Below are 19832 nucleotides of genomic sequence, written 5' to 3'. Positions count from 1 at the left end.
CCTACAACTTTGCTATCCTCCATGACCTAGAGCAATTGGTGCAACACCCTACTCGCATTCCTGACCGTCTTGGAGATACGCCCAACATTCTTGACCTTTTCCTGACCTCTAATCCTTCTGCTTATGCTGTCACCCTTTCTTCTCCGTTGGGCTCCTCCGATCACAATCTCATATCTTTATCTTGTCGTATCACTCCAATCCCTCCTCAGGATCCCCCTAAGCGAAGGTGCCTCTGGTGTTTTGCCTCTGCCAGTTGGGGGAACCTGAGGAGGTATTTTGCTGATTTTCCTTGGAATGACTACTGCTTCCGTGTCAGAGACCCGTCTTTGTGTGCTGAGCGCATAACAGAGGTGATAGTGTCTGGCATGGAGGCGTACATTCCTCACTCTTTTTCTCGTCCTAAACCTTCTAAACCTTGGTTTAACACAGCTTGTTCTCGTGCTATACATGATAGAGAGGTGGCCCACAAAAGGTACTTAAGCCTTCCATCACCAGAATCTCATGCACTTTATATTTCTGCCCGGAACCATGCCAAGTCTGTTCTCCAATTAGCCAAAAACTCCTTCATTAACAGAAAATGTCAAAACCTTTCAAGATCTAACTTCCCTCGTGATTTCTGGCATCTAGCCAAAAATATCTCCAATAACTTCTTCTTCTTTCCCTCCTCTACTTCAACCAGATGGCACCACTGCTATCACATCTATTTCTAAAGCTGAACTCTTTGCTCAAACCTTTGCTAAAAACGCTACCTTGGACGATTCTGGGCTTGTTCCTCCCTCTCGTCCACCCTCTGACTACTTCATGCCACGTATTAAAATTCTTCGCAATGATGTTTTCCATGCCCTCGCTGGCCTAAACCCTCGGAAGGCTTATGGACCTGATGGGGTCCCTCCTATTGTTCTCCGAAACTGTGCCTCTGTGCTTGCACCTTGCCTAGTCAAACTCTTTCAGCTCTGTCTGTCAACATCTACCTTTCCTTCTTGCTGGAAGTTTGCCTACATTCAACCTGTTCCTAAAAAGGGTGACTGTTCTAATCCCTCAAACTACCGTCCTATTGCTTTAATTTCCTGCCTATCTACAGTTTTTGAGTCTATCCTCAACAGGAAGATTCTTAAACATCTATCACTTCACAACCTTCTTCTATCTGATCGCCAGTATGGGTTCCATCAAGGCCACTCTACTGGTGATCTTCTGGCTTTCCTTACTGAGTCTTGGTCATCCTCTTTTAGATATTTTGGTGAAACTTTTGCTGTTGCCTTGGACATATCAAAAGCTTTTGATAGAGTCTGGCACAAAGCTTTGATTTCCAAACTACCCTCCTACGGTTTCTATCCTTCTCTCTGTAACTTCATCTCAAATTTCCTTTCTGACCGTTCTATTGCTGCTGTGGTAGACGATCACTGTTCTCCTCCTAAATCTATTAACAGTGGTGTTCCTCAGGGTTCTGTCCTGTCACCAACTCTCTTCTTATTATTCATTAATGATCTTCTAAACCAAACTTCTTGTCCTATCCACTCCTACGCTGATGATACCACCCTGCACTTTTCCACGTCTTTTCATAGACGTCCAACCCTTCAGGAGGTAAACATAGCACGCAGGGAAGCCACAGAACGCCCGACTTCTGATCTTTCTAAAATTTCTGATTGGGGCAGAGCAAACTTGGTATTGTTCAATGCCTCAAAAACTCAATTCCTCCATCTATCAACTCGACACAACCTTCCAGACAACTATCCCCTTTTCTTCAATGACACTCAACTGTCCCCCTCTTCTACACTGAACATCCTCGGTCTGTCCTTTACTTATAATCTGAACTGGAAACTTCACATCTCATCTCTAGCTAAAACAGCTTCTATGAAGTTAGGTGTTCTGAGACGTCTCCGCCAGTTTTTCTCACCCCCCCAGCTGCTAACTCTGTACAAGGGCCTTATCCGTCCATGTATGGAGTATGCTTCACATGTCTGGGGGGTTCCACTCATACTGCTCTTCTAGACAGGGTGGAATCAAAAGCTTTTCGTCTCATCAACTCCTCTCCTCTAACTGACTGTCTCCAGCCTCTCTCTCACCGCCGCAATGTTGCATATCTAGCTGTCTTCTACTGCTATTTTCATGCTAACTGCTCTTCTGATCTTGCTAACTGCATGCCTCCCCTCCTTCTGTGGCCTCGCTGCACAAGACTTTCTTCTTTCTCTCACCCCTATTCTGTCCACCTCTCTAACGCAAGAATTAACCAGTATTCTCAATCATTCATCCCTTTCTCTGGTAAACTCTGGAACTCCCTGCCTGCTTCTGTATTTCCACCTTCCTATGACTTGAATTCCTTCAAGAGGGAGGTTTCAAGACACTTACCCACCAATTTTTGACCACTGCCTTGACCCTTTTACGGGACTGGCATTTCAGTGGGCATTTTTTTTATTGATTTTTGTTGCCCTTGGCCAGTGTCCTTCTTACATAAAAAAAAAAAAAAAGACCAGTACCAAGATTTCTCATACACAGAAGTATAACAACAAGAACTTACAGAGCTGGGAGTTGCACTGGAGGAGGTGGTATTGGAGGAGGAGTAAGTAGCGGTGTCTGGCTCCTGAGTCTGAGTTGGGGTGGTGGAGGGGTTGGGCGTGGCCGCATTTTCTGATGAGGGTGGAGGCATGGGTGAGGGTGCCTGCCTCTCAGTGGCCTTACTGGACCCGTGTGTCTCAAACAGGCTCTTGTCCATGTTGAGGGTAGCCAGATGGGGCGCTAGCCAGTGTCGACACACCTGCGGAATTGTAATGACAACTTGTTAATCACATACACTTTCTAAATATATTGCTGGAACTTGGCAACTGTGGTGATTAGGAGGAAGTGGTAATAGTAGCAGTACAAGGGGATAGTAGTAGTACTAGTGGTGGTGGTGGTGGTGGTGGTGGTGGTGGTGGTGGTAGTAGTAGTAGTAGTAGTAGTAGTAGTAGTAGTAGTAGTAGTAGTAGTAGTAGTAGTAGTAGTAGTAGTAGTAGTAGTAGTAGTAGTAGTAGTAGTAGTGGTAGTGAGTAGTAGTGAGGCAAAAATAGCAGTAGTAACAGCAGGGTGCCAATCCTACCTGAGCATACACCTTGAGCTTGGTGGACATGTGAGAATCACCCAGAAGGGAGAACCATTCCTCCAGAGGCTCATTAGCAACCTTGGAGGCAGCTGTCTTGCTTATCCTCATGATGCCGTTCCTTAAAACCCTCTGGATGGGGGAGTGCCTTCCCAGCCGACACAGCTGAGGAGCAAGGTGATGCACACATGTAAACTCATAATGGTGAAATAATTTCAAATTAATATGAAGTGCATGTAAGGGATAGAAAAAATAGTTAACAATTAAATACTTCATGCACTTAAGTATATGTCATTTTATCATTATTTTTTTTACACACTTAATGAGGATAAGGAATGAAAGTTATGCACATCTAAAATGGCATCATGGAGTATTTAAGAGCATGAGAAACACTGACATTATATTTCCAGCTTTCAATCAACAATGGATTCATATGTCTATCTGTCCCTCTTACAAACCTGTCCTGTTGAATTTCCACAAAATGAATGACCACAAATCCTTTCCCTTGTTCCTGTATAGAGTAAACTTCAGCCTTGCACACACTTGTTCTTCCCCTCACACCAAAAACATGTACCTCATTCACATATGCATGAAATTTTTTTTTTATTTCATTCTTTTCCCATGCAACAAAACCATACTGATGATGGAGGTGCCTGCCTCTCCACACAACAGACTCACCTCATAGATAGAGGACAGCTCCTTGAAGAAGGTGCGTACATGGCTGAGGATGAACTCGTTGTCAGGGGCCACCACCACATAGGCCACATTACGCTGCTGTGAGTAGGGCTCCAGCAACAGTTTCTCCCAATGACGCAGGGACTGGGGAGCCACCGAGAGCCAATCCCGGTCATGGCCAGCCAGCAGCATGGGGATGGGCAGAGGCTCGGCCATGTCCTCGGTGCCACGCACGGCCATGCGGTGGAACTGACGCCACGTGAGTGGCCCGTCCACGCTGAACACAGGTTCCCAGTTAAGTCTGCGTCCCTTCTTCTGTATAGCCTCCTGAAGGTGTGGCTGCAGGGCCTTCATGCAACGCACAATGTCTCTAGAGCAACGAGGTCCATTGAACTGGTAGTAGCACCACTTGTGCATGCACTGTAACCTGATACCAGCAGGGCCAGACTCCCCCTCAGTTATGCCACTAAGGCCACCACCCCGAGACTGTTCCACAGCCAGATAGGCTATCTCATTACCGTCCTTGTAGTCTACAATATTGAGGAGGATGTCCCGGCGAGTGTTCTGGTAGACAGTTGTGGAGCGATACAACACACTGGAGGGGGTACTTAGGGTCACTAGACACTGGCTCTGAAGCAGCCGAAACAGGGACTGAGGCAGCTGATCCAGTGTGCCTGTCCCACCCCCACTACCTGGCCCGGTACCAGCACCACTCACTGCTGCACTCGCTGTAGCACCTGTCCCTGTTCCACCTGTCCCTGTCCCTCCCGTTGCCCCGCCCTCCCTGTCAGAGTTCTCTGTTCCCTTGTTGTTGTTGTCGGTGAGGAGGTGCAGTGACTGCTTCTTGCACTCGTTGGCCAGGGCGTCATGCAAGCCTGTGAGGTCCACCTCATCCTCATAGAAGAGGCCAGCCTGGAAGGCCAGGCGGCGGTTCACCACAGCCGAGAAACCACAGTTGCAAGAGATGCTCTCCTCCTCCACACTGAGCTGTGTCGGAGGAAGATACAGTGCGCCATCATTGCCCCGGATGTTGCCAACGATGCGCTGGTTGTTGTTGCAGACACACATGGTGCAGGAGTCAAAGTTGTGGTCCCGGAACAGGTTGATGCTGGAGTCCTGGAGGGCGATGTTCACAATAAGGGAGGTGGCTTCAGGTACTTGGCTCATGCCCAGCGTGGGGCCTGCCGCCTCCACTGAGGGCAGTGCCTTGCTCAGGTAGGACGACTGGTTGGAGGCCGGCGAAGTCAACTCATAGTTGATAGGCGGCCCAGCAGAGGCAGGTCCTACACTGCCAGGCCCTCGCTGGGAGCCTGGGCCTCCATCAGAGGTGGATCCCCCAAGGCTGGGGGGCATGGGAGAGATTGGAGACACCCCAGCCTTCTGGCTATGGCTGGTAGGAGTAGAAGAAGAAGGAGCCCCAGAGTGAGGCCCCACGTGGACAATGGGCGGGGCCGTGCTGTGGGGCTTCTCAGAGACCGGGAACTGCCAGGAAGGTTTGTAGAGCCAGTCTTCTGGGATGGAAACAGCCATTTTATGTTCCTGGCTGGGCAGGTTGGTCAGTGGGGCATACTTGGTGGAGCCTACAAACATGGACACCGTGGGGGGCTGGTACACAGCTGGCACGAGGGGCTGCTCTTCCCTGGATGGGTGCCCTGAGGGCTCCTGCACCTGGGACAGGCGGGGCTCCTCCACCCGCTCTGTCTTAATACTGATGGCGTCCTCCAGCACCGGGTCGTGGTCGGGGTTGTGCTCATGGGAGGGTGGAGTGGGGAACATTTTGGTCAGCTCCACCAGACTGGCATTGACACTTGATTTATTGCTCCCAGCACCACCACTCTTGTTGCTGAGCACTGCAGCAGTGTCTTCAGGACCCCCAGAAGGCTTATTGGATCCTGGTGGAGTGTGGTCTGGGAAGGTGCCCTGCAACATACACACCACATTACCACTCATAACTCATTCTTGTTACACAACATACTAAAGCATGCTGATAATCCACAAAAAAAAAACAGATATCAACTCACACTCACACTCACACTCAGCAGAATAAAAGTCCTGCTAGTTTCAAAGGCCACATACAAGTACAGCAACCACCTTTCAACTAGTCACCAGTCACACCACATGAACACAGGTACTCAGTAGGCATCATAAGCAATACTCAACACAGAAACAGTGAGTCCTTACATCATCCACTGGGGAGTCTGAGTCAAACATGTCCTCCAGGTCGGCGTAGGATGGCTGGAGGCCGGCTGCGGTGTAGAGGTTTCCAGTGGTTTTCTTTGGCTGACAAGGAGAGTGAGGATCTTGAGTGGACTGCTCACTGCTCGGGGTCTTGGCCTCCTCCTTATCCAGACCATCCTTCCTCTTGTAGGTCTCCAAGGTGGCCCCTGAACCTAGGTCATCCTCAAAGTCATAAGGATCGTCTGGCCTCTTGATGCTGCAGGGATGCTTCAGGGGCAGCCCGTTCATCTCAGGGACCTGGACAATTACATCAGTGTCAATAAAGGCTCAGTCAAAAAGTAAAAACAATTTAGCACTGACTGGTGAGGAGAAAACATCACACAACATCAACAAATGAGTACAACTAGGTGAGACTACTGTTGGCTTGCCATCAAGTCCCTTACCTCCTGGCCAACCTCCTGCCTGTAAGGTTCCATCTTCTCCTGGATGTGGGCAGGTCTGTAGGGTGGCCAGAGAGGTTCCTCCACCTTAGGTTCTGCTGGCTTGAATCTCTTGACAGGGTGGTGGAGCCTGCAATACGCACACACATACATCAATATCACCACTGTCAGCTGATCCCACTGTTTAACACTTCAAACTTTCAATACTTCATGTCTCCTCACACACACACACACAGAGAGAGAGAGAGAGAGAGAGAGAGAGAGAGAGAGAGAGAGAGAGAGAGAGAGAGAGAGAGAGAGAGAGAGAGAGAGAGAGAGAGAGAGAGAGAGAGAGAGAGAGAGAGAGAGAGAGAGAGAGAGAGAGAGAGAGAGAGAGAGAGAGAGAGAGAGAGAGAGAGAGAGAGAGAGAGAGAGAGAGAGAGAGGAGGAGGAGAGGAGGAGGAGGAGGAGGAGGAGGAGGAGGAGGAGGAGGAGGAGGAGGAGGAGGAGGAGGAGGAGGAGGAGGAGTGGGGGCCTTACCATGCATTAAGCTTGGTGTAATCATAGAGGACGGTGCTTGGCTTCTCCTGCTCCAGAAGTGAGTGGTAGTCTGTGCCAGGCAGGGAAGGTCTCTTCAGCCCCCTCGGAGGACCCCCACTGCCTGTGCTGTTACTGCTGCTGGTACTGTTACTGCCACCACCACCACCACCACTGGCGCCACCACCACTGCCGCTGCTACTGCCACTGCTACTGCCACTGCCACCGCCGCCGCCACCACCGCTGCCACCACCACTGCCGCTACCGCCACTGCCACCACCACTGCCACTGCTGTTGCTGCCACCACCACTGCCACCACCACCACTGCTATTGCTGCTGCCACTCCCACCTATACTGCTGGGGGTCTCATTGGACTCCACACCATTACTCCTGTCCCCACCCACCAGGGGAGACAGGCCCTGCACAGGACACACACATACACATACATCAGTGATAGGACAAGGCCAAGATGAGAGACATGTATAAAATAGTTTTTTCAAGGTATCCATAAGAGAAAATTCTCCACCTAGGTCTTCATGTTCTTGTTATCTTTAACATACTTATTTATATTTTCTAGTTGTGCCTTTTCTGTTGCCCTCTCTCAACATAATCATCAATTCCATTGCCAAAATTGCTTTCACAGAATACAAAAATCTCACTGCAGTTAAGACAGATATTCCTTTACACATCCCAGTGCACTCCTCCTACAGCAAGCACACACACACACAAACACACCTGAGAGAGCCACCTGTCATGCTCCCTTCACTCACCTGGGTGTTGGGGGATGACACAGACTTTGGCCCAATGAGGTCAGACACACTGGGCTTGACATCCACTGAGTCAGGGGGGGCAGGGGTAGGAGGGTCCCCCACTGATGTGTTGGAGGGGGGAGGGTGTGGGCTGAGGGTTGGCATGGTGGGATCTGAAGCAAAGATGAAGGAACACATGAGAAAACTTCCATTATGAAACCTTAAGACCTCATTCCCATATGTCTGTAGACACTTTTAGGAGCATTTACAAGAATATAACAAAAAATGGCAAAGCACTCACACTGTTCATTGTGTGTGTGTGTGTGTGTGTGTGTGTGTGTGTGTGTGTGTGTGTGTGTGTGTGTGTGTGTGTGTGTGTGTGTGTGTGTGTGTGTGTGTGTGTGTGTGTGGTTCCTTACCATGATGAGGCACAGAGGGCTGGGAGTGGGGTGTGGGCAGGGGTGAGGGTGTGATGGAGGCAGGGGAGTCCACTGAGGGGGGAGGGCCGTCGCTCACCCCGGTCAGCCTGAGGGAAGGAACACTACCTGGCGTGGTCACCCCTCCACTCTTGTAACCTCCGAATCCTCCGCCCCCACTCCCTCCACTTGGTGTCCCGGCTCCACTCAATCTGCTCAGGGGTAAGAGAAATGTGTCCTCAACCTGTATGTGCTATCCATGCCTGGCTATGTCAGATATTAGATCATTAACAGTGAAGCTTAAAGGATGGGGTGTCAAGCAGGATGTTCAGTCTGTCTCGTCACAGGTGGCTTGTTCAGTGTTGTGTTCAATGATGAGTTTCCAGAATGGGATGTGAGTACTGAAAGTGATGCTCAGGAGCCTACATGATGTATCCTGGGTGTATACCTGCCATTCCTGCCTGTGTAAAGTGAAGGTGAATGATGATTTGATTTATCAGTTATATTCAAACCTTGCAGTTCTATGTTACTTCCAAAACTAGGAAAGAAACAACTATTTATAAAATACTAAAAAGCTACAAGGACATGATGAGTCACATCCTCCAGCACACTACACAAACATGCACACTTGTATACTCACTCGAGTGTATACCAACACACAATAAAACCCTATCTACTTGCTTAGATTGCATTCATATATCATCTCTGGTGCATTTATAATCTGTGAAAGAATGCTTACCTCATTAACTGGGTGAATAAAACTTAGCTACTTTGTGAAGCCACAACTTTATGGTGTGAGTCTAGCCACAAGGCAGAGCAAAGTTATCTGAAGCACAGAATGCACAAGTGAAAGGAAAGATTAGTAGTGAGAATGTGGAGATGTGAAGGAGAGGTCTTCTGAACCCCTCCCACAATAGGGATCTCTTCCTTGTGACTGGAGGTGGTGGTGGTGGTGGAAGCAGAGGAATGGGAGGTGGAAGAGGTGATGGTGCAAGACTGCAGGGCACAGAAGGCCTTCTACAGCAAGGGTTTAGGAGCACTGGTGACTGGTTCATTAGGTGTGTTTATGGGGCAAGAAATGGCACGCTTTTATTACAGTCAAGCCAAGAGGTCACAGTTTACAAACAAATCTGCCTGTGGTCAAGATCAAGGTTACTGCAGTGTTAGAGTCTGGCACAACAGTGTTGGCAGTACCTGGCAGTGGCCTGCAAAAGTTCTGAATCTTCGATGGCTGGCATGCCACACTGGTCGGCCTCAGCCAAGGGGGTTGCAGGAGGCCTCTTGTGGAAGGGGATGCAGCCGGCCAGGGAGCAGCCGCCCCCCCGAAGACGCCCACTGCCTCCCCCTCCACCAAGTTTTCCTCCCCGGCCCTTACTGCTGCTACACCCTTTATTACTGACCCGACCCCTCCTGCATCTGTAACAGCCAGGCCACAACATTCTACAAACTGTTGCGCTTGTGCTAACCTATGGGGAGGTGACAAAGAGGTGCTATAACTAGTGCACTTGAGGCAGACGACACCACACACCTCACTGTTATGCCAAGGAAGTTATGTATTACCCTGGTCAATAAACTATTTTGACCATGATCCAAGACAGTTTATGGAGCAGCATTCCCCTGACTGGCTGAGTGGGTTGTGTCATCCAGAGCCACAGCAGTGTGATAGCACCTTCTTATTATGGGATACATACTGTGGGGACTTGGCTCAGGGTTTGGGACTCATTGGGAAGGTTAATGATTGATGTGGAAAGGGCCTGAAGTTTTCAAATATGGAGAGCCTCTGATTTATACAAAGGAACATTTGGCTCACATCAATAATTTAAGTATAAAAGATAGATGTTTGGTGAAGTTCTTCAACACCACAAAATGCTCAGCTCACAACATGTAAGCCACAAGAGTATTACATTGGCAATGAAGGTTTACAAGAGCATCTCAAAGCTCTTGTGATGCACAGAATCAAGGGGAAATTCCATATATCCTTTAATGCACTTAGAAACAAGTCTGGCTGAATCACAGGTCATGATCCACAGTGCACCACACACAAGACCCATGTGACAGGAACTTGTGTGTGAGGCATTAAAGGATGTAGGAACCAGGAGGATTTTGTAATGGTTCTGACAATGTGGAGGACCTTTGGCACTCTGAATTCAGTCCACAGCAGTTTTTCATCATTTGGAGGGAGGGAATAAACCTATCAAAGAAATCAAGTGAAACTCATAGATTGGCTGGCAACAAAATGTACAGTTTTAAGGTCATGCTTCATGCACTATAGAGAATAAGAAACATCAAACTAAGACAAATATATCATAATCTGAAAACAATAAACATGTATCCATCTATATCATGCAACTTAACTAAATTATAAGAAAGATTAAAAAGATCTTTTAAAACAAAGTAAAGATATTTTTACGACAGGTAATACAAAATAATGAATCTATGAGCAGCAACAATTACTTCTAAGGCCAGAATGCCTGGAGGTGCTGACACTGAACTAGAAAGGATCATACTTGGCACAGGAACAGCTGATCTTGGTAGCAGGGTCCGAGAACTCCCAGTGGCCAGCTATCTCGGCAGGGATGGCCTCCGGGGTGAGGCCATCATGCTGGGGTGGGGGCTGCTGGCCGGGGCTGTGCACCACATCCTGCCACACCCGCTCACACATCCCCCTTGACCAGCCCAGCCCCCGGCCACCACAACCAATGTATTCTGAGGCAAGGAGGGTATGGGTGGAGGCCATGAAGGGGGAGTTGTGGACAGGCAGGTTGGTGGTTTCGCTGGCCTCTGAGGATGCCTCGCTGGTCAGGCCGCCCTTGAGGCTGCCCTGCGCCGCCTGACCCACGTTCACCACGGTGGTGTTCCCCCGGCCAGCCATTAAGTAGTCGTCCAAGTCGGTGACCAGCACGTAGCAGGTTGGGTAACGCATCTTGTGGCCACCTGCAATGATCATTGGTGTGACTACAGGTTGTATACACCATTCATACACTTACAAGTACTAACAGGCCCTCACCCACAGGCTGTGCAGTGTTCAGGAGACTACAGGATGATCTCCATGACTACCTGATGGAATACTACAAGTTTATAAAGCAACAATCAACCACATAAGACACAAAAGCAGGACCTTGTGAATGTTATCTCATTTTTCATATATCACAACTACTCAATCATACACACACACACAAAACTCACCAACAATAACTTCCACAGCTGCTGGGAGTGGGGGCTCCAGGGATTCATTGGGCGGAGCTTTGGTCTCGACAGGGAAGAACTGCCTCCACTCATCCAGCAGCTTTTGTACGGAGGGGTCAGAGTGGCGGTAGCTCACTCCAGTCAGGGTGCCACTCAGCCCGTATGGAGCCAATATCACTGTGGAGCAGAGGAACACTCGGTATGAGGCACACTGTGGGTGTGAGTGACAAGAAGGATCCAGTCTTATAAGACTATTGATAGTGGCAATAATACTGATGATACAATTACAGAGCAACAATGTGTACAGACCAGAGATACAGCTAGGATTTCCACAATACCTGGGACACCATGGTTGGACTGCTGTGCAAGAAGAAGATGCTTCCGGGTCAGCTGTCTGACTGGAGGGTGCTGGCGGACATCCACGCTGGCACACACGATGCTCTCGCCGTGGACAAAGAACGAGAGGCTGAACGACAGGTGTGTGCTGCGGGCAAGCAAGGGAACCAGTGAGGATAAAATACTACAGGAATTAAAACTTAACTCATATCATAGTAATGAGCCTCATGGAGCCTGTCTATCAATGGCCAGTGTTAGAAAAGCTGCAGTTTTGTTTAACACATGATTGATGAAATATGTTTTTATCCATTCTGACTCTCACACTCACCTGCTGCTGCCAGGGACGCCCTCCGGCCCCTCATATGGCTGCACAAACCATCGTCCAAGACGCACAAAGTCCCGTGTCAGGAGGCATCTGTAACACACAGCCCTGCATCACACCACTTGTTCTGCATCACCTGCTACAGGCACACACCACTGCTCTTACAGCTGTACTGGTTAGGGAGACAATGACTCCAATCCCCACATTGTGTTTGCCAATCATGTCATTCCCTAATGCAAAACACCTGATAAACTCTCCTTTTAAAATATAAGGAGAGATTTTATTCTCACTCTGCATTATCTTTTATAACTAAAACATGCAGTCATTCTTTAAATGTAACCATCAATCAGTGAATAGCAAATCATATGTCACACATCCCTAAAAAGGTGGCTATGATAGGTTGCCACCAAACAGGTGGTTAACAAAATGAAACAAGTGTAATGACAGCAAGCCTGGATGACAAGGACCTAAGCTATTATATTAGCAAAAACTGGTGTTCAATGACTGGAGATAAATAATTAAACACCACATCACATATTACTCCCAAGAGCTCCAGTATTAACTCCCACCCATGACAATGCAGGGACAACACCATCCTCCACCACTGCCTGACACTCCTGCTCCCACCACACCACTCTTACACCAAGGTAATGAACAAGTCAGCCACACATTACAGGCAGAATCCCTTAATGGACACCCATTACTGGCATGGAGAGGCTACACATAATCAACACAAGATAAGCCTGTGCAATGGTGAGTTAGTAAGCCAAAAGAAGTGCTGGAAACATAGGGAGCCCTGGGGATGTACAGTCAGACAGGATGTTGGCATCATTTCCTTTCTCACTACAAAATCACGAGAAAACATCACAAAAGTTAAAGCTGACTTCCTGCATTGACAACAGGCTGTTTACTCACTAAATCATTTAGATTTTTTAATTCCATTACCCCCACTGGCACCTGGCACTGACCAGGACACACACACACACACTCACACACACACTATAACACTTGAACACTGAAGACTACAATCACACACACACACACACACACACACACACACACACACACACACACACACACACACACACACACACACACACACACACACACACTCCAACACTCAAGACTACTATCAAGTTAACTTTTCCCTTCTGGTCACACTCAATCTACAACAATCACACTACACAAGAAATACAACTGCAACACAGGTCTTGAGGGAGCAGGATTACCACATCTTGGGAACAGAGACACAAAGGACACAGTAACTCACCTCTCTATAAGGTTGTGGAGCGCCTTGAAGAGTAACGTCCTGCATTCATAGGACAGGCCACTCTCCCAGTCCCACGCACCCCGTTCCTCCTCTGTAACACAAGATATCAGACTTAGTACAGCAATGATGGATATGAGGCATTGTTTGTATAAGCAGGACACTGAATTGAAAGGATGGCCAAAAAACCTAACAATAATAACAGTGACTTTGGTGGTAATATTGTTTGGATACTATCACACTAGTATTTAAAAGAGATTGCAATCACATTCAATGCCCATTATCTCAGATTTTAACATAACTATTCACCATTTTTATCTGGAGTACCAGCAAGTTTGTATTGCCTCTCAAAACAATAGCACTCGGCAAGATACAGGGAGAGCGTGTGCTCATAAAAATGATTAAGTGTCAGGAAGTGGATGTCATTGTAAGAGTTTTATGAAGTTTTTGGACACACACACACACACACACACACACCGAGTAATTATCCCATGACTATTAATGCATGGCTTCTACTGCTGAAAACCTGCACATCACCATGATTCAATTTACCTAAATTCTTGAATCCTGTTAGCCTTGAGTTACATTAATGTACAGGTACTCCGCTGATAGAAAAAAGTTTAATATTTTCTTTAACAGAAGAGATAGCAATGGCATTTATTTGAACTTGTTTTACTTAAAGACTCATGGGTCAGCTGAATGTTTTAAAGGTTATACCTTGTAATGTTTTCACTTGTCATCATCATCATCATTCAGACAAGCAGGTTCCAGGATGCATGGGTCACCCTCAGTCACCACATGGCAGTCTGCCAAGCTTGCCAAGCTGCACGGTTATGTGCAACTTGTTTGTCAAGTCCCTTAGTTGGTCTTCTGGACCTCACCTCATATCTTGCTTGGTCCACTTCATGTGACACTACACCAGTCACTCCTGTCTTTCCCCACATGATCAAACAAGTCACTCCCGTTCTCCCTCTCCACAAGATAAAAAAAAGTAATCTGCTGCTCCTTATCATTCCCCTGCTGTGCTCCCTCCCAAGCCTCCCTCTCCTCTCCAACTTTTTGCAGATCAATCCATAGTGTAGCACTGTACTCACACACCCACCTCATGCCCAAAGGCCCTGGAAAGAGGTACAGCTGATGTCAGATGTCACATAACACATTGCATTCACCTCTTCTGTGTTTAGTTTTCAGTCTCCCGATATGATACAAATCTATCAATTATCATATGTTATCAGGAGACTATCAGCAGATTAGAAGGTTTAAGAATATGAGGACACAAAATATAGGAGTGAGTAATGTATGGAGTAAAGCAGATTACTTGACTTCATACCATGACACATACCAAAGCCTCATAAACTATTCCCACAGGCTTCCATCCACGCTCTAATCTCACATCCTTGTACATGAGACCGCGGTTGATACAACACAGCTTGCCCGGACTTCCCCGCCTACAAGTTCTAGGCATGGGGTTGGGGAGCGGGACTAAGGACTTGGACCACTGATGAGTCACCACAGGCCCCTAGTACAGTACCAGATGTAATGCAGAGAGGCTGGGACTGGTGTTTCTTTCCTTGTATGGACTAAGGAGGATGGGGAGGGATGGTGGTGGGGCTCCCTAGGCTTGCCAAGGCTGATATTGATAGGTTCTCCAGGCTTTAATAATTTGTAGCCTAGTAATGTGATTTATGCAGCTGTGATAAATGTCTGCATAATTAGGTTAGGCTTCAAATTGGGTACCTATCTTTATCTCAGTTACCCTTTAAAAGCCATCCGTGTGTCCATGGCAGGTTGATAAGGTTTTATAAATGTAATATGATGTGTCTATTTGTCTTTTCGTGTGTGTGTGTGTGTGTGTGTGTGTGTGTGTGTGTGTGTGTGTGTGTGTGTGTGTGTGTGTGTGTGTGTGTGTGTGTGTGTAAGAGCCAGAGTAGATACACTAAAAAAATTACACCTCTGTCAAACAAAAATGAATACGATCTGTGTACACTGAAATAAAAACCAAAGATAGGCTTACTCATATTTATTCAATTCAATCATTCCTTCACGTATTTGTTTTTTCAAAGTGAAGCACACACGCTCTCACTTTTCACCTCAAGCCTCTCTCGCATCTCCATCAATAACACTTCCAGCCAAGATTTACTGCCGTGTGCTATTATACCGTAGTTCGAGGCGGGGGAGGCAAACACTAACCCCGATATTTGTTTATTTACGCCGGAATGACAACACACCTGAATGTATTGGCCAAAAACAGGAAGGAAAAACTTTGTCACGGTCTATAAAGTTACTGAAAGTCCACATTTTTTTTTTTTAAGCATTTTACATACTTTTTTTTTTATGCGGTAACATGATAGCTCTAAGCACTCTCTCTCTCTCTCTCTCTCTCTCTCTCTCTCTCTCTCTCTCTCTCTCTCTCTCTCTCTCTCTCTCTCTCTCTCGTTTACTTTCTTTTGTTCTAGTGTCAGGGTAGCCAGCGTGAAGACACCGGCGTGAAGGCAAACAGAATGTCTGTTGATTTGCTTGCCTACACACACACACACACACACACACACACACATCTTTCTGTAAGGTATCCTAGCGGCCGCAGGCAAGGCTAGAGAGAGAGAGAGAGAGAGAGAGAGAGAGAGAGAGAGAGAGAGAGAGAGGAGAGAGAGAGAGAGAGAGAGAGAGAGAGAGAGAGAGAGAGAGAGAGAGAGAGAGAGAGAGAGAGAGAGAACATCCAAGCAACAGTTCCCTATGGGGTTACTGGGAGCGTCTTGCAAACAAGAGAAGAGGCAGCAGCAAGGGCAGGGCGTGAGGCAGCTCCTCCACACGATGGCTGGACAGATAAACAGATAAAGAGGGCAGGATGTGAAGGCGGGGGGGGAAATAGGGGGCAGGGAGCAGCAGCACCACCATGTCAACACCGCTCGATGGGCAGTGGATGGAGGGGTGATGGGGGGCGGGGAGGACCGGGGAAGCACACGCCTGCGATCAATGTACCAACACCACAGCTTTTTATCTCCCAGTCCTGACCAACAGGCCTCACCTCACCTGCTGCCCACGCCGCCGCCCATGCCACCACCTGCTGCCCACTCGCCCACTGAAGGCCCCGCACAGCCCCCCAGCCCACCACCATGGCTGCAGAGGGCGCTACTCTAACTTAACACTCCCCGGTTAAAAGTGTATCACCAGCTTCCCACAGGAACTGCAACAAACTGATTATCTCCTCCAGCACGCGGGACGGGGCTTGGGGGGTGGCAGTCACTGTGGTGGCGGGGTGAGGAGCTGACAGGAGTGCCCTCATCTCGCCCCACACGTGCCAGGCTGACTCATTACACCGGGAAAATTAACAAAGGGATACTTAAATGAGCAAGAAAGCCAATAAAGTAAGCAAGCATAATGAGCGGGGCGGGTTTCCAAGGCCGGACGTTTTTCCGCGGCATGTTTCACCCGGCGCGGCCTCCCTAAGCCACACAGCTTCCCGGGATATCATGGATAATTTCCCCCTCAACAAGGCAAGACGTTTGTCATTTTTACCGTGTCGCCCGTGTCCAAACAAAGAGGAGCCGGGGAGCGCCGCCCCCTGCAGGGTGGCGCGGCGCCTGCTCCACATACCACCACCGCTCACACACTCCACTCGGCCTTCCTTCCCACACCGACACATGCTGCCGTGGCCGCCACACCGACACTCTAACGGGGCTCTGGCGTGGCGGCAGGCTTCTCCCGACCCCGCTAGGCCGACCTTGCCCGCTAACAGCCGCGGTAATAGGCCTCATCGGGTGTAAGGGGCGACACTAAGTCCATGTTGGGTGAGGGTGGCGGGGCGCACAATGGGTGAGAAGGACGGGGCACCGCGTGGGTCATCCACCAAGGTACACGAGGGGCGATTGTCTATTGATCTTGAGTTTCTGGGTGCAGACTCCCGCCACCGCTCACTCCCTCCCTTCCTCCCTACCTCCTCTCTCCACCACTAACGTACCGCCCTGCGCCTCTCTCTCTCTCTCTCTCTCTCTCTTAACTCCGGCACCAACTCTACACCACCACCACAACGACGTAGAGTTAAGTCACCTCACCGCCACAACCCTGTTAACACCGTGTTCCTCTCCTTCCTCCCGCCCCTCCCCCCCCACACCTCCCTTCCTCGGGCTTCCCCTTAAGTTGTATTAATCTGAGCAGTCAGCGGGCGATTGTGGCAGTGCAGCGGGCGGTGAGAGGTGAGAAGAGGCGTGTGAGCCACCTGTCGTGAGATGAGAGGGAGGGAGGATGGGGGGAGGGAGGCTGGGCAAACATCCTGTATCAGTCTCAAAACCTTCCGTGCACTGAGAAAGGAACGTGACAAGGGCATTATTGTTGTTGCTTTTGACGCAGACTCTCTCTCTCTCTCTCTCTCTCTCTCTCTCTCTCTCTCTCTCTCTATGCTCGTCGATCTGAAAGACTGCGTGGAACGGACTTGCCTGCCTGCCTCTGCCACCTCGTTATCCGTGTGTGTGTGTGTGTGTGTGTGTTTGTGTTATACTATGTAATGCAAGATGCACCATTAATTAAACGATTCGCTTTGCTTCTGTCAAAAGCGTATTATTGACGAAACACACACACACACACACACACACACACACAGATACAAACCTTACGGAATTCCTTTCACTATTATTATTATTACTACTACTACTACAACTACAAATCAGGAAGCAAATCGCGCAAGTGATTCCTCAAGCGTATTTAAGCTGCGGTAAATAAAGAGGCCCTGAGAGAGAGAGAGAGAGAGAGAGAGAGCCCTGTTTACAGTGAGTGTGAGCGGCGGTCGTGTGTCGTCACCACCACCACCTCGCTGCCGGCCGTACGACCCTTCCACTACCCCCCCCCTACTCCCACCCTCCCCCAAGCCATCCCGAGCCCCCGCGCAATACCAAGCAGCTGGTGACTTTAGCGGAGCTGTGCACGGCGGGGACGACCTGCAGGAGGGGCGGGAGGCGTATACGACCTGGCATGACCTTCTTCATTTTATTACAGTAGTGGGCGCAGAAAGGGGGAGGCGGTGGGGGGCTATGAGAGAGAGGAAAGGACACGACAAAGGAGGGTAGGATTGAGAGAGAGAGAGAGAGAGAGAGAGAGAGAGAGAGAGAGGAGAGAGAGAGAGAGAGAGAGAGAGAGAGAGAGAGAGAGAGAGAGCAAAAGATACAGTGTGCCGGAACAAACTGGACTGGCTAGAGTTGGCTGACTCACTCACTCACTCACACAGACACACCATCATTATTTCCCAATTTGCGTATGGTTATGTCAGGTTAGGTTTGATTAGGTAAGGTAAGGCACGGTAAAAGGTAAGGTTAGGTAAAGTAAGGTAAGGTGACGCAAGTTAAAATTACTTAACCTAACCTCACTTAACTAACAATTACTCTACCTAATTACGTAAGTCAACGTAATCTAGTCTAACCTAAACCTAGGCTAACTCAATGACGCCTTTGAGTGCCGGCGCCGGGTTGAAAGGTTAAAGAGCTTCACGGGACAAGCTCATAAGCCTTTCAGAGCGATTAACAACTGAACTGCCGCCGCTAGATTGAATATTAATGAAAGGAAGGATGGAGCTCTGTTGCTCTGAAGGAATGAAGTGGCGGTGACGGTGGTGGTGGTGGTGCTGGTGGTTTTGCTTTGTCTATTTGTGTGTATTACTCTCTCTCTCTCTCTCTCTCTCTCTCTCTCTCTCTCTCTCTCTCTCTCTCTCTCTCTCTCTCTCTCTCTCTCTCTCTCTCTCTACCTGTTGCTTTGGCTCGTTAGGAACCTGCGGGGCCTCTCACCTGTGTGTGTGTGTGTGTGTGTGTGTGTGTGTGTGTATGAGTGTGTGTGTGTGTGTGTGTCACTTGCCAGATCGTGCATTATCCAGTCCAGGGGATCTTATGCAGCACACCGCGCGACACACACACACACACACACACACACAAACACACACACACACACACACACACACACAAGCTGCTTCGTTCCTTAAGCCAACAATGAGACCGCAAGCTATAAATGAGATAGAAACTGTGTGTGTGTGTGTGTATGTGTGTGTGTGTGTGTGTGTGTGTGTGTCTGTGTGTGTGAAGCCTTCCTGCCCTGGTCCTCACTGTATTGATCCTTGGAACCACACCACCACGGCTCTTCCCCCCTCCCCCCATACTCTCTCTCTCTCTCTCTCTCTCTCTCTCTCTCTCTCTCTCTCTCTCTCTCTCTCTCTGCTTCTCGTGCCCGCCTGACTGATATAAAGACCTCAAATTTTACTTTCATTTCCCGAACTAGGCGCAGAAGAAGGAGGTGAAGGAGAGAACCACTTAACCTAACCTCACCTAAGCTCAACTATTTAATTGTCCTGGAGGAGGAAAGCACGCCGTGGGACAATTATTGCTGTATTACCTTGATTATCTCTCTCTCTCTCTCTCTCTCTCTCTCTCTCTCTCTCTCTCTCTCTCTCTCTCTCTCTCTCTCTGTCGTGGATGTGAGAATGGCGCTACACAGTTACGCCGCTATTATTTCAATTTGGTTAGGTTAGATACTCTTCACTTTCTCTGGTTTGGAAATTTGTTTCGAGAGAGAGAGAGAGAGAGAGAGAGAGAGAGAGAGAGAGAGAGAGAGAGAGAGAGAGAGAGAGAGAGAGAGAGAGAGAGAGAGAGAGAGAGAGAGAGATATGGAACGTTCGATGCTGTGTGTGTGTGTGTGTG

General features: G+C 48.6%; 1 protein-coding gene across 1 annotated transcript in view; it reads right to left on the bottom strand.

Annotated features, from left to right (window-relative positions):
• The window catches only part of LOC135093596 (mediator of RNA polymerase II transcription subunit 13-like), a 57622-nt gene that overhangs the window by 8218 nt on the left and 29572 nt on the right, over positions 1-19832 (bottom strand). The window contains 14 exon segments of the mRNA XM_063992989.1: positions 2516-2752; positions 3074-3238; positions 3752-5668; positions 5930-6223; positions 6370-6496; positions 6886-7301; positions 7653-7804; positions 8051-8259; positions 9242-9463; positions 10555-10981; positions 11234-11410; positions 11572-11717; positions 11898-11984; positions 13162-13252. Coding sequence (XP_063849059.1) covers positions 2516-2752; positions 3074-3238; positions 3752-5668; positions 5930-6223; positions 6370-6496; positions 6886-7301; positions 7653-7804; positions 8051-8259; positions 9242-9463; positions 10555-10981; positions 11234-11410; positions 11572-11717; positions 11898-11984; positions 13162-13252 — 4667 coding nt within the window.

Source organism: Scylla paramamosain, chromosome 43 (assembly GCF_035594125.1).
Source record: "Scylla paramamosain isolate STU-SP2022 chromosome 43, ASM3559412v1, whole genome shotgun sequence".
In the NCBI taxonomy this organism is placed as follows: domain Eukaryota; kingdom Metazoa; phylum Arthropoda; class Malacostraca; order Decapoda; family Portunidae; genus Scylla; species Scylla paramamosain.
Note: the sequence above shows the minus strand (reverse complement) of the source record. Positions and strands in the feature narration are given on the sequence as shown.